A 13658-nucleotide genomic window follows, 5' to 3' on the forward strand; every position below is an offset into this window, starting at 1 on the left:
GGAATGGGGGGGGGGGCTTGGGGGAGTAGGGGAGGGGGGATGGGGGGGGCTTGGGGGAGGGGGGTAGAGGAGGGGGGAGGCGGGTAGGGGAGGGGGAGATGGGGGGGGAAGTCCTAGGATTTTACGTTCCCGCCTTTTTCACGTACAGCAAATGCGCATGCGCGAACACATAAGCGCCCCCCCGCACCCTCCCGCCGCGTCACGTGAGCGTGACCACGTGACGCCCCTTGTGGAGCGTGGCGTGAGTTCGCGGTGTCTGTGTGCTGGCGACGGACCTCAGGTCAAATCATCGGCACATTGAGTCTTCGATTACTTAGCTCGCTCATCTCCCCGCATCGTCACTCTTAGTCGAACGTCGTCGTCTCTCTCCCGAGGACGCGAGGAGAACGCAGAGATGAACCTCACGTCGGCAGGTGAGCGACAAGCGAGGCGCACGGGAAGTGTTGAGTCACGGGGCAAGGCCTGCGCTAGGCCTCAGCCGGTGACTTTATAATATTTTTTTTTATTTGTTTTCGTAGAATTTTGAATTACTTGTTTGGACATTAAGTGCTAACTTGTTTAATGTGTGCGACACTTGATATGTCTAATGGTTAATGTTTGGGATTTGAAAAGTCAGCTGCAAGCGCGTGTAACGCTGTGTGTTTAAATCGGTTAACGAATAAACGCTTCAGTGTCTTTAAGTGTTAACAGTTGACACTTGTAACACTGAATGAACGTGTGTTGAAGTTTAACATGGCTACAATTGTAACGCGTGTAACATTCGTCGTGTCTGATGTCGAACTTGTGCAACATTTAACAAGTGACCATTAGTATTTACAATACTTAACGTGTGTGACGTTAACGCGTTGCCGTGTTTTTGAATGTTATAGTAGGAAAGAGCCCTCCACTAACATAGTTGAGCGAAAAATGTGGACGTCGTTCATAATAACTCTGCGTTATTGTGCTGGATTGTGTATTAAATTAAGAAAAACAGGAGTTTCTCGTAGCACATGAGCGTATCGTGAAATGAAATGTTAGTTATTCAACTTATTCCTTGGTGAATAAATGTTTTCGAGCAGAATTTGAGCATGCCAGCTTTGAATCATGTCCAACTTTTCGAGTTTCGCCTGTGTCATCCCAAGGGTCCCCGTCAGTAGGTTTGATTGATGTTCTTAGGACCAATAACTTTACATTAATTATTATGCACGAATTGTACCATATGCGGATCTGTCGTGTAGTTTTGAACATATTAATTGTCATCGGGCTAGAAATTAGGTCAAGTGAGAATGGTGGAGGACTGACAATCCATGATGTGGCCATCAAAGGAGTGGTAATTGAGTCCTGAGTCTCAATTTTGTCACCGACCATGAACTCCAATTGTCAAATTCAACTCATGATCGTGTACAGTATTGTTTCATTTATCTTCTTCACGTGGCTGGTGATTTGTAAACAAGTAAACCAGCACTGTAGGATGTGAGGACAGACTTTTTGAAAACCTGTTATGTTGAAGCATTGTTATGCATTCAAACATTTTCAGTGCCACGGAATTAATTGCCACATTTCATAACCAACTCCAGTTTATTTGCCACTTGAATTCCACCGTTGTACCAAAGCACGGGTCAAATTTGAAAGTTTGTGTCCCATATTCCAAATAGCATTATTGGCATCATGACAGTGATAGATTTAGAACTCTCAGTCAATCTTGTAGTCACATGAACAAAGATCTACTTCAAATTACCTCACATCCAAGAATACATTAGCGCATACCTTTAGGCTTGTCAAAAATACGTCGGCCACATGAGTGTAATTTTAGACCAAAGGTGCTTGTCTACCTCTGTTCGTGGATCTTATCGCAACAGTAGTAAACGCTCACACCTGTAACTAATGCTCGTTGCCATTTCCACCTTTTTGCTCAATATCAGATCATTCACATTCTCGCCATGAGTTAAAATTATAAGCTTAAAGACGCACACATTGAGGCTGCATATTCATTGCATTTTGATGTCCTTGGAACATTTTCTTTATGCTTATTATTATGTGCTCAGCGCTTAACTTTGCTGCATAATGTCATAATGTGTTTTTTTCATATACGTTTCGTGCCCTGAAGCCGGTAGTAATATCTTTGTCTGGATGAAGATGAGGCCTCAGCTAAAGTATGCTCTGACGGGAACATTTGTTTTTGCTCACCACTTGCATTTTCAACGCATTCCAAAATTAATTGCAGTTACAGTTTAACAACAAATTTAAATGTTGAACACGGGTGTCCCAATGTTATCCTGATTAAAATGTTGGGCAGCAACTGTTCTCAAAACAATTATTAGCATACCACAAGTCATGCAACTCGTTAAAAATTATATTAATCTCGTAGAAAAATTACATGATGCAGTACGAGGAACGTGCTGAACATTATTTAAAGGTATCATTTGTAACACTGAAATCCCATACCTCGGTTTCATAATGTGTGATGCGCCACTATATTGTTGGGAACACGACTAATTCTTCATATTGGAATAAAAACAGACTTTTATATTGTTGCATGTGGATTTGTCTAGATTATAATCAAATCGGGTCAACTTTCTCAAGTGGTTTTAATAGTGGTTTTGACACTGTTTTGTTCAAAATAACATTGCCTCTGTCATTAATGCATTCACTGCTTTCATTCATTGCCTTGCAGGAGTTTGCGCTGCAAAAGTTGAACACACTTGTTGATGACTTTTGGGCGGAAATCTCCGAGTATGTGGATAAAATGTAAGTATGCACACTAAAAAAATTGCAGATTGTTTTAATTTCTTTGTTTTCACCACTTTTGTAATCTGTAGATAAAGGTCATCCATATTGTAGGATTTTTGATGTGTTCCATTCATGATACATGGATAACTCGTGTGAAGGATCTAATTGGCTTTTTACATCGCAAAGACCATGAGAGATGGTGGCTTTTGTGTGGCTTAATCCAGCTGTTGATAATGTAATTGTAGAAATAGGGACTTAAAGCTAATTATTGGCATAATTTTACACGGAAAGCCTGGTTATATATGCCACTTGGGAAATCTTTGCCCCAAGCTATAAATGCTCTGATACGTGCATTGTCTTTGTACAACTCTCATTTTCGCATTCTCTAGTCTGACACTGGTGAGACTAGGCCATAAAGAAGCCTGTCTCGTGTAGGACCATACATTTCAAAGACTTCATATATTATTATTATCAGAGCATGTTTGTTTGCATGTTCACCACAAGTACGTGTGGTTAATACAGACTTCATTCCTCGCAACGGTATCTATTTGGTGTTTGAACATCTTTTTTATTGCCAGAATAGTAAAACCTATTCTAATTTTTCACAAATGACTCATTGTGTCGCGACAACTGTTCTGCCACAGCGAGGTGCTGTACGAGGACGAGAACTTTCCCAGCCGCCACTTTGCCGCGCTGGTTGCCTCCAAGGTGTTCTACCACCTGGGCGCCTTCGAGGAGTCCCTAAACTACGCGCTCGGCGCCGGGGACCTCTTCAACGTCAACGACACCTCCGAGTATGTCGAGACGACCATCGGTGAGTTCTGATCGCAGAGCGCAGAAGGGTGAGAGGGTGTGGTGCCTGGATTTTTATTCCTGAAGATGCGGTGTTGGTTCTGCACAGGCTTGAATTTGATCAACATCTGTACAACTATGATGTGCAGAAATTGTTGGGCGCCATGGTGGCGAGATGGCAACTACCTCGGCTAGTATACAGGAGGTTGTGGGTTTGATCCCAACCCTGTGACACCTGTATATTTGGACTTTGCATGTCTTGTGGTCGGGTGGATTTGTTCCGGATCCTCTGGTTTTTCCCTCCACATTTATAAACGTGCATTGGTAGTATTTGGCTGCTATTAATTTCCATGTGATAAACCACTTAGCTGAGCTATCATTTGTGGTCCGGTTGATTCTGAAAAAGAGCTGTACAGCTCAGTGGGCCTTACCTGGTAAAATAAAAATAGTTCCGTTTTAGTTGAAACAATATGGATGGGGAGATAACGAAGGTATTAGAGAGAGGTGGGTGTTTCAGTCAATAAAAAATATTGACTGCTCTGACATGTTTGGTACCTTGTCAGTGCTGAGCTTGGCACTGCTGCAATGCTTATGTTCAAATCCAGTTTTCAGCCGAATGATTAAACCTGTTTCTGAAGTGCAGTGAGTTAATGTTCTCATCCCAGTTAAAAAATCCCCAATCCCTTTCAATTAACTTCTGCAACTTAATTTGACAAAATTCCAACTCAAGTGGTATGGAACAGAGATAGCTTGTGTGATATTTGCTTTTCCTTACATGAAGGTGTCGCACGGTGGGAGAACAAAATGAAAACATTGTCTTATGACATGATGCCAATAGCACAATCAGCATAAAATTGGGGGGAAATGGTAAGAAATTTCTGAAGAGCTCGGAGTGTGGCAGCCCTTCTATATTAGTCGATTGCTTTGTATGACTAATATACTTAATCCTCTTGGTTCTTTCGGTAAAGTCACGTAGAAGGGAAGTAATAAAATAATAAAAATAAAACATAATAAAACAATTCTCACGACGTTTCGGCCACAACGCAAGCAGCCGTCCTCAGGTGAAAACCAGGTCCGTCGAGGCGACAGAGTCTGAATGAAACAGCACACGAGCTTGGAGCATATATATAAGCTGGGCGCATTGACAAAGGAATTTGCATATCAAAAGGAATTTAGCATATTTATGGGAAATGCAGGAATGTGATTAGTACTGCATATGCATGTGCATTATGCAGGATTAACAGCATCAAAGGGAGCTGCAGTTACTGCTGCTGCAGCAGTTGCTGCTGCAGTTTCTGCTGCTGCTGCAGTTGCTGCTGCTGCTGCAGTTGCTGCTGCTGCTGCTGCACTTGCTGCTGCTGCTGCACTTGCTGCTGCTGCTGCACTTGCTGCTGCTGCTGCAGTTGCTGCCTTATCCATTTTAATATAACACTATGTATTATTCTACCCACCCTAATGTGTATCATACTGCTATATGTTTACTGTACAATTACGACACCATACATTACTCTGCACACTGCACCATGCCAGTGAGTGGAACGCGGTCTGAAAGTCACCGTAAACGTGAACACAATCAGTTAAGATCCGAAATGGTTTATTACGTCCTTCCAATGATTGCTAAGCCAGAATCCATCTTCTCGGTTGAAATTGTCTCTGTGTTTGTATATGTGGATCGCCTCATGAACGAATCTCTCATGATAGCCAGATGGCTTGCAGAGAACCTCTGTCTTGGAGAAGTCAATGTCATGTGAGCCCACTGAATTGTAACAGTGATCTGCCACGGCTGAGGTGTTTGTCCTACCGTGTTTCAGGTCTGCCTTATGTTCACGGATGCGGTCCGAGACATGTCGTTTGGTTTCTCCAATGTAACTGCTACCACAGAGGCAACTTAGTTTGTAGACGCCAGGGTACTGTATGTCTGGAACCACATCTTTTACAGACGGGACCAGATCACGGATTTTATGTACTGTGTTGAATCGGACCTGGATCTTGTGTTTAATCAGGATTTTGGAGATCTTTTTTGTGACCCCAGCAAAAAAAAAAAAGATCTCCAAAATCCTGATTAAACACAAGATCCAGGTCCGATTCAACATAGTACATAAAATCCGTGATCTGGTCCCGTCTGTAAAAGATGTGGTTCCAGACATACAGTACCCTGGCGTCTACAAACTAAGTTGCCTCTGTGGTAGCAGTTACATTGGAGAAACCAAACGACATGTCTCGGACCGCATCCGTGAACATAAGGCAGACCTGAAACACGGTAGGACAAACACCTCAGCCGTGGCAGATCACTGTTACAATTCAGTGGGCTCACATGACATTGACTTCTCCAAGACAGAGGTTCTCTGCAAGCCATCTGGCTATCATGAGAGATTCGTTCATGAGGCGATCCACATATACAAACACAGAGACAATTTCAACCGAGAAGATGGATTCTGGCTTAGCAATCATTGGAAGGACGTAATAAACCATTTCGGATCTTAACTGATTGTGTTCACGTTTACGGTGACTTTCAGACCGCGTTCCACTCACTGGCATGGTGCAGTGTGCAGAGTAATGTATGGTGTCGTAATTGTACAGTAAACATATAGCAGTATGATACACATTAGGGTGGGTAGAATAATACATAGTGTTATATTAAAATGGATAAGGCAGCAACTGCAGCAGCAGCAGCAAGTGCAGCAGCAGCAGCAAGTGCAGCAGCAGCAGCAAGTGCAGCAGCAGCAGCAAGTGCAGCAGCAGCAGCAACTGCAGCAGCAGCAGCAACTGCAGCAGCAGCAGAAACTGCAGCAGCAGCAGCAACTGCTGCAGCAGCAGTAACTGCAGCTCCCTTTGATGCTGTTAATCCTGCATAATGCACATGCATATGCAGTACTAATCACATTCCTGCATTTCCCATAAATATGCTAAATTCCTTTTGATATGCAAATTCCTTTGTCAATGCGCCCAGCTTATATATATGCTCCAAGCTCGTGTGCTGTTTCATTCAGACTCTGTCGCCTCGACGGACCTGGTTTTCACCTGAGGACGGCTGCTTGCGTTGTGGCCGAAACGTCGTGAGAATTGTTTTATTATGTTTTATTTTTATTATTTTATTACTTCCCTTCTACGTGACTTTACCGAAAGAACCAAGAGGATGAATCCCTGCAGTCACGAAAGCTTTAAATCGAAATTTAATATACTTAATTTAAATGTATGACCACCCATTGAGATTAATTATCTTTTATATGCTAATAATGCTGATTGCTTAAGTCATAAGCTTTACTGAGTCTCAGGGACTGGCTTAAGGATGTTTGTCCAATAAAAAGAAATAACACTTGTTTGTATGCATGTATGTTTGGGGATAGTAGGGGGCACAGATGGTGCATCGATCGGTCATCTCAGTCAGTCAACCCATGGCACCTCAGTCTGTCCCGTGACCTCCTGCCAGCAGGTGTTCGACAGTTCACGTGGCCTTAAAGTACACCTGGCCTGGCACAAGCACCGTGGTGACATTACTGACACTTAGTGGCGAATGGCTGTTGTTGTTCTGGGGAAAACACTCATTGAAAGGTCCTCTTTAAGATTTTTTTTTTAACTGTGCGGACTGAGCACGATCAGTTTTCGTTCATTAATTTATTTTCCTTCTGTGCTCGACAGCAAAGTGCATCGACCACTACACGAAGCTTCGCGTGGAGAATGCGGATCTTCCCGAGGGCGACGGTCGTCCCATCGACCCGCGTCTCGAGGGCATCGTGGACAAGATGTTCCAACGTTGCTTCGACGACCACAAGTACAAGCAGGCCATCGGCATCGCCCTGGAGACCCGCCGCCTGGACATCTTCGAGAGGGCCATTTTGCAGGCCGTGCGTTTTTTTTAAAATCCTGTCCCAGTTCCTCGTTTAGTTTTCAGTTTAATTTGTTTAGAATATCCCTGTGAGCCATGCGGCTTTTGATTCGGGTACAACCGCAACAAACAAAAACGTGAACAAAGAACATCTTAAAGTGACTACGCGCAACAGAAAAATCCAGGAATAAACAGCAAAGTCTTCTAGAAAAAAACACCGTATATCAACGCTGTGTGCAAAATTCCCAGTGGGATGCAAGTCAAACAAAAACAACCGCAAGACAATTTTGATTAGAGATTTCAGGATAACTTTGTACTTCAACAAACAAACGTGGCTTAACCAGATGTTTTCGAAATCACCAAAATAAAACTATAAAAACAATGTCACAGATCATAGGAACTGTAATTCAAATTTAACAATAAACGATATACATAACATGTACACTAAAGTTAATGGCACGACCATGTGACCACCCTGAAAACTAATTTGAGGTCCTAGACATCATAATCAATGGTATCTGCACATTCTACATGTACATACGTCCCTTTTGTCAATACACGCCTCTGGGTTGTGGGGATTATTTAACTGCACTTCAGTAACCTGGTCAATGCCAGTTCGTTTAAGGAGGTGGGCATTGATATTTATATTTGTTGAACTTCCTTCGCACAATACGCAGCCAACTATGATAATCGGAGGTACGGAAGCATAGCAGTGCAGTACAACAATGGATTGTGCTTCATTGTCTTCTGCTGCCCACAACATAGACCCGCATAATATTGTTATGCCTGCTTTTTGCATTGTTTTGTCCTGGTTTAACATTTCCCGTATTACGCTCGACTTAAGATATGGGCAGTGCGCTGGAATGGGTGGAAAAGAATTGGGTGTAGCCACTGAGCGGTAGGTGTGGCCAATATCACGGAGCCAAGGGCACTGTCTGGGTGGGGCTAGTGATTGAGTAGGTGTGGCTATGCAAAAATGGGTGGGGCTGAGAGCAATTGAGGGTCTAGCAGCTCACCATGTATCCCGGCTGAGGCTCCCAGGACATTGGCAGCATGACTTACCTGGAGCGCTGATTGTATGTATGTATATATGTTGAGCTTCTTTAGCACTCTACATAGCCAACCGTGCTAATCAGAGATGCGGGGGAAGGACAACAAACTAAAAATGTGAAAGCTGTCCTAAAGAAATGACTAGTTGCAGATGAATGGATGAGCGGTTGTGCCTATGGTGACGCGTGTGTTACTGTTCTTCCCCGCAGACCGACGTTGCCGGCATGCTGTCGTACAGCGTCAAGATCTGCATGTCGCTCATCCAGAACAAACAGTTCAGAAACGAGGTGCTCCGGGTCTTGGTCAAGCTCTACATGAACCTTGAGCAGCCAGACTTCATCAACGTCTGCCAGGTGAGAGAGAGAGAGGGCCGTTTGGGAGCGTATGGTATCGACGCCTTCTCCGAATGTTTACGACAGGGGTGGAAAACGCTTACCTTTGGGTCTAATCGACCTGCAACCTCCTTCATAGGGTCCCGTGGCCAAATGAGGCCTGCCACTTAGAAACGGGCCTGCAAACAATATTTTTCTGTCACTGCAAGCATCTTAGCGGCACCAATCCAGTGGACTTTTTTTTTGACTGACAACAATGCTGTGTTTCTAATTTTAATGCGTTCATTCGCTTTGCTCGCTGCGAAGAGGCCCCCTTGCAGGGACAGTTGTGACACTGAAAGTTGTGCTCGTGGGTTTTTTTGCCTGTCGAAGGTATTTGAGAGTCCTATTGGGCCATCTGTAACAAAAAAGGTTCCTCATCCCTGGATTTGAAGCTTTCGTGACTGCAAGGATTCATATTCTTAGGTGTTTTCGGTAAAGTCACGTAGGTAAAACATTAAAATTAATGAAAGTAAAATAAAATAAAAATCGCGACGTTTCGGAGGCAACACAAGTCTCCGTCATCAGGTGGGACCGTCACAGCCAGATTTGCTGCATCAAGTGAGGCAATGATTCAAGATGTAATCCCTTAAAATATATTGGCTACCACATTCTGATGAGCTCCCCCCCCCTCTCCTCCCCCCTCAACTTGCTCCCTCCACATTTTAAATCAATGTCACTTCGCTATTATCTGTGATAGCCAGGCCGCTTCTGAAAAAGAGCTACACAGTTTAAAGCTTTCGTGATTGCAGGGATTCATCCTCTTGGTTCTTTCGGTAAAGTCACGTAGAAAGGAAGTAATAAAATAATAAAAATAAAACATAATAAAATAATTTTATTTTTATTATTGCATTACTTCCCTTCTACGTGACTTTACCGAAAGAACCAAGAATATGAATCTATACAGCTCAAGTGGGCCTTAACCTGTAAAAAATATTTTTTTGATAGAACTTGCCATTCTAAACCAACGTTACATTATTTTTTCTTGTTCTTCCCCGCTCCCCTCCCCGTGCGCAGTGCCTCATCTTCCTGGACGACCCGCAGGCAGTGAGCGACATCCTCGACAAGATGGTGAAGGAGGACAACGTGCTCATGGCTTACCAGATCTGCTTCGACCTCTACGAGAGCGCCAGCCAGCAGTTCCTGACGGCCATCGCGCAGAACCTGCGAGCCCTGGGACCCACGCTGCTCGCGACCACGCCGGGCTCGAGCAACGCGGGCACCGTCCCCGCCGCTACCGCTGCCGACACCACCACAGCCTCCGGCAACGGCACCAGCAGCGCAGTTGCCTCCACGGAGGGGGAAATGTAAGTATGGGGAAAAAAAATCCATGTTGTACAGTGATCCCTCGTTTATCGCGGTTAATGGGGACCGGAACCCCTCGCGATAGGTGAAAATCCGCGAAGTAGGATTGGCCCCCTAGGAATTTCCGTATATGTGTGTGTGGGTACCAGAATGTTTAAAATATGTATATTTATACTTTATATATATATATTTTACTTATATCTATTTAATTATAAAACCTTAATATTATACATTCACTCTCTCTCTCTCATATGATACGTATTATGGTGTTCTACACTCACCAATGACAGTAGTATCTTGAGACTTGACTCCAGTAATGACGACGATGACAATGACGACGATGACAGACCTGTGCAGTTCGATGAATTTGATGATGAATGATGATGATGGTGTTACTGCACAGGTATAATGAGGCCTTTAAATCAGTTCGAAAAATCCGCGATGCACCGAGACCGCGAAACTTGAACCGCGAAGTGGCGAGGGATTACTGTATTCCGTCCCAGTATTGTTTGTAGAGTCTCTAGGCCACCAGGTGGATCCGTCAAAGTTTTTCTGTCGGTGGTTCCAATGGCTTGGGGAGGCTTTCATCCAGGAGTTTATTGACGTTGGTTCATATTGACGAAGATGTTTATTGTTGTGTATCTCCAAAGATTCACAGGTAAATTGGGTTGACGAATTGAATATGCATACTGCAATGAAAACTTAGGATAATTTACGTTACTTAATTGCTTAAACGTTATCTTATCTGTTTCTCGAATGATAACGTTTCTTGTCTTTTTGTCAGTGCAGTTGGCTTCAGGATTAACGGCAAAGGGCACCCTAACACAGACGCTCAGTGGTCTTCGATTCAATACTAAAAGCGAATGACGGCATGCGCTGAGCTTATCTTCATATTATCCAGCAAGAGATAGGGTGGCACAACAATTGATCTGCAGCATCACAACTGTGAATCCTTGGTTGTATTAATAGCACAAGCCATGGGTTATTTCTTCCCGGAAGATATGCGTCTCGATGCGAGTTGGGTTTGCATCGGCGGAAAATAACCACATTTCTTAACTTACCAGTGACCAATCTGAATATGCAATAAAGAAGCGAAAGATTTAATTTTATAGACAACAGCTGCATTACTCAGAAGTATTGACTGTCACACTAATGAGCTTCCTTTCATCAATAGCAGACGGCTGAATATAGTTTGGATGGAAGTGGTGTATTTCTTATTGTTAATTTTATCATGCAGTTACATTAATGCGCTCAGAGTGTGAAATTGTGCTGGGTTGTACAGGGACTCCTCTGCTTACGAACTAGTTAGGTTCCAGAGGTCTGTTCAAAAGTCGATTTGTTCGTAAGTGCAACTTTACTCCTGTCGAACCCAAACACATCTGGCATGTACACTAAACACGGGGAAATGGCTTTAAAAGTGCTATAATATCCAGCAGATTTAGATGCCACCACCGCCATCTATTGCGCGGCGGTTGAACTTACGACTCTCGGTCCGAACAGGATACGGACCCCAAATTTGTTCGTATCTCTCAAAGTCCCAATGTCTACTGTTCGTAAGCAGAGGAGTCCCTGTATTTATTTTGCTCTTCATGTGTTTGCAGTTGTAATTATTAAAACTAGCCTTTAGAGGTCACTGTAGCCCATTGCAGAGAAAACGGTCTTTAAATAACCGTCGAGTTGATAATGAACGCTCTGTACATTGCTGATTGCAGGAAGTAATGGCCCAAGACAGCTGCAAATATTGATTGGAGTTTGTAATTGCAATGTTGTTTTAATTGCTTCCAGAGAGGCCATGGAAACAGATGAAAAGCCACCCACGACACCGACTCCTCCAAAACAATCAGAATTGGTACGTCACCCTGTATAAGCACATGCCAAGGAAAATGTATAATTAAGCGCCGAGTGTGTGTGTGTGTCGTTACTACTGTATAAACCAATAAATGCGTTCGATGTGCTCTCTGTTTTCTCGACAGTCGTCGGAACAGGTGGAGCGAACGAAGAAGATGATTTCCATCCTGAGCGGAGAACTGTCCATAGAACTGAATCTCCAGTTCCTGATACGAAATAACAACACAGATCTGATGATCCTAAAAAACACAAAGGTGAGCAGCAACGTATCGTGTAAGTTGCAGGCAAGGCTTTCGCTGGGAATTGTTTTAATAAAGACTCCACCACGCAGAAGCATCTTACTTGGGGAGATATGCCTCTATTTTTATATCGTGGGTTACATCGATGCACATTTTTCTGACATAAATAAATCACACTTGGCTCACGAGAATGACCTCTACGTACAACCCGTACAAATTTAAAATTGAACAATTAAAGCATGTTAAGTAATCGTGCACCAGCCATAATTACTATAATCTTGTGTGGTGCTCCCTCTGTGAACTTGCCTAATTAAGACTGTGATTAAAAAGTGAGGTTGGGCTTCCGAATGGGCCCCAAACTCATCAGTCACAAGAACATTGTTTTGGCACTTGCGTCGTCGCTTCCACGGAGCACCGTGCCCTCTCTTTGTTTTGCCGTCTCGCTGTCAGAAAATTAATTTAGCAAAGCAAATCGACGAAAAACAAATGGTGATATCTTCTTGGTTCTTTCGGTAAAGTCACGTAGAAGGGAGATAATAAAATAATAAAAATTTAAGATAATAAAATCATAAAAATATTAGTTTCTTTTTTCTTTTTAGTGTTTTATTTTTATTATTTTATCATCTCCCTTCTACGTGACTTTACCGAAAGAAACAAGAAGATGAATCCCTGCAGTCACGAAAGCTTTAAATCGAAAAATGGTGATATAATGATGAGCAACGATGCTCTCCTCTTGTAAATAATTATAATTATTTTAATATACAAAACTGCTCGTCATCGAGTGCAAGTGGATTGAATGGTACTGGTAAAGGTGCGACCCTGGCTCATGGACCCCCACTGGAGTTGAATCTCTAGAGACCCCTCTACAAGGCATCCTCTCCCTACGATAGCCCGACATCTCGGGAGAGGAGAGGTGGGAGAAGGCAGTTGTTATTGACACATTATTGCGCGCTTTCAGATGCGCTTCTGCGGCCATCTGGAACGCGCTCTTCCTTTCAACATGGAACTATGCACACTCTTTTAGAATGATAACTCACTTCTCTAGAACCTGCTTTTGTGTTTAGTTTGTCCTTCCTCCGCACCTCCGATTAGCGCGGTTTTCTACGTACAGTGCGAAAGACGTTCAACATATACAAGCATGGTTTACAAATTTCAACTACTGGGTGGACATGGTGGGTGGGGGGGGGTTTAAGAAAATGTGCACCCATTGTTTCAAATGTCGACCCGGGAGGACGCATTAAACTGGTGTGCATATTGCAAGCGTGCTAACCATTACACCAGAGCAACATCTTCTATTCTTACGAAAGTGATCCAACTATCAAAAATGCGTGTATTGATTGCTGTAGAGCATGTCCGGTGACTGATCACCATTCGCGCGCACGCGTTCGAACCATCCGTTTTCTCACGTATTTTTTTGTTGGCGCAGAGCTGTTATAAATTGCAGGTGTCCAGCCCGGTGATTGAGTGCTGCGATGTAACATTAGCGGGTGGCGCGAGCACGCCAGCCCGTTAGCGGTG

The 13658-nt window shown here is 43.5% G+C and overlaps 1 protein-coding gene across 1 annotated transcript in view; it reads left to right on the forward strand.

Moving 5' to 3' along the window:
- The first annotated feature begins 2620 nt into the window (after positions 1-2620).
- Positions 2621-13658, forward strand: part of PSMD1 (proteasome 26S subunit, non-ATPase 1) — a 156103-nt gene continuing 145065 nt past the window's right edge. Inside the window, exons 1-7 of the mRNA XM_061575041.1 lie at positions 2621-2727; positions 3354-3523; positions 7141-7346; positions 8587-8730; positions 9766-10055; positions 11839-11902; positions 12027-12155. Of these exons, the coding sequence (XP_061431025.1) occupies positions 2621-2727; positions 3354-3523; positions 7141-7346; positions 8587-8730; positions 9766-10055; positions 11839-11902; positions 12027-12155 (1110 nt within the window). The remainder of the gene's footprint in view (positions 2728-3353; positions 3524-7140; positions 7347-8586; positions 8731-9765; positions 10056-11838; positions 11903-12026; positions 12156-13658) is intronic.

The sequence above is a fragment of the Lethenteron reissneri genome, chromosome 57, assembly GCF_015708825.2.
Source record: "Lethenteron reissneri isolate LAM-NWPU_2019-01 chromosome 57, ASM1570882v1, whole genome shotgun sequence".
Classification (NCBI taxonomy): domain Eukaryota; kingdom Metazoa; phylum Chordata; class Hyperoartia; order Petromyzontiformes; family Petromyzontidae; genus Lethenteron; species Lethenteron reissneri.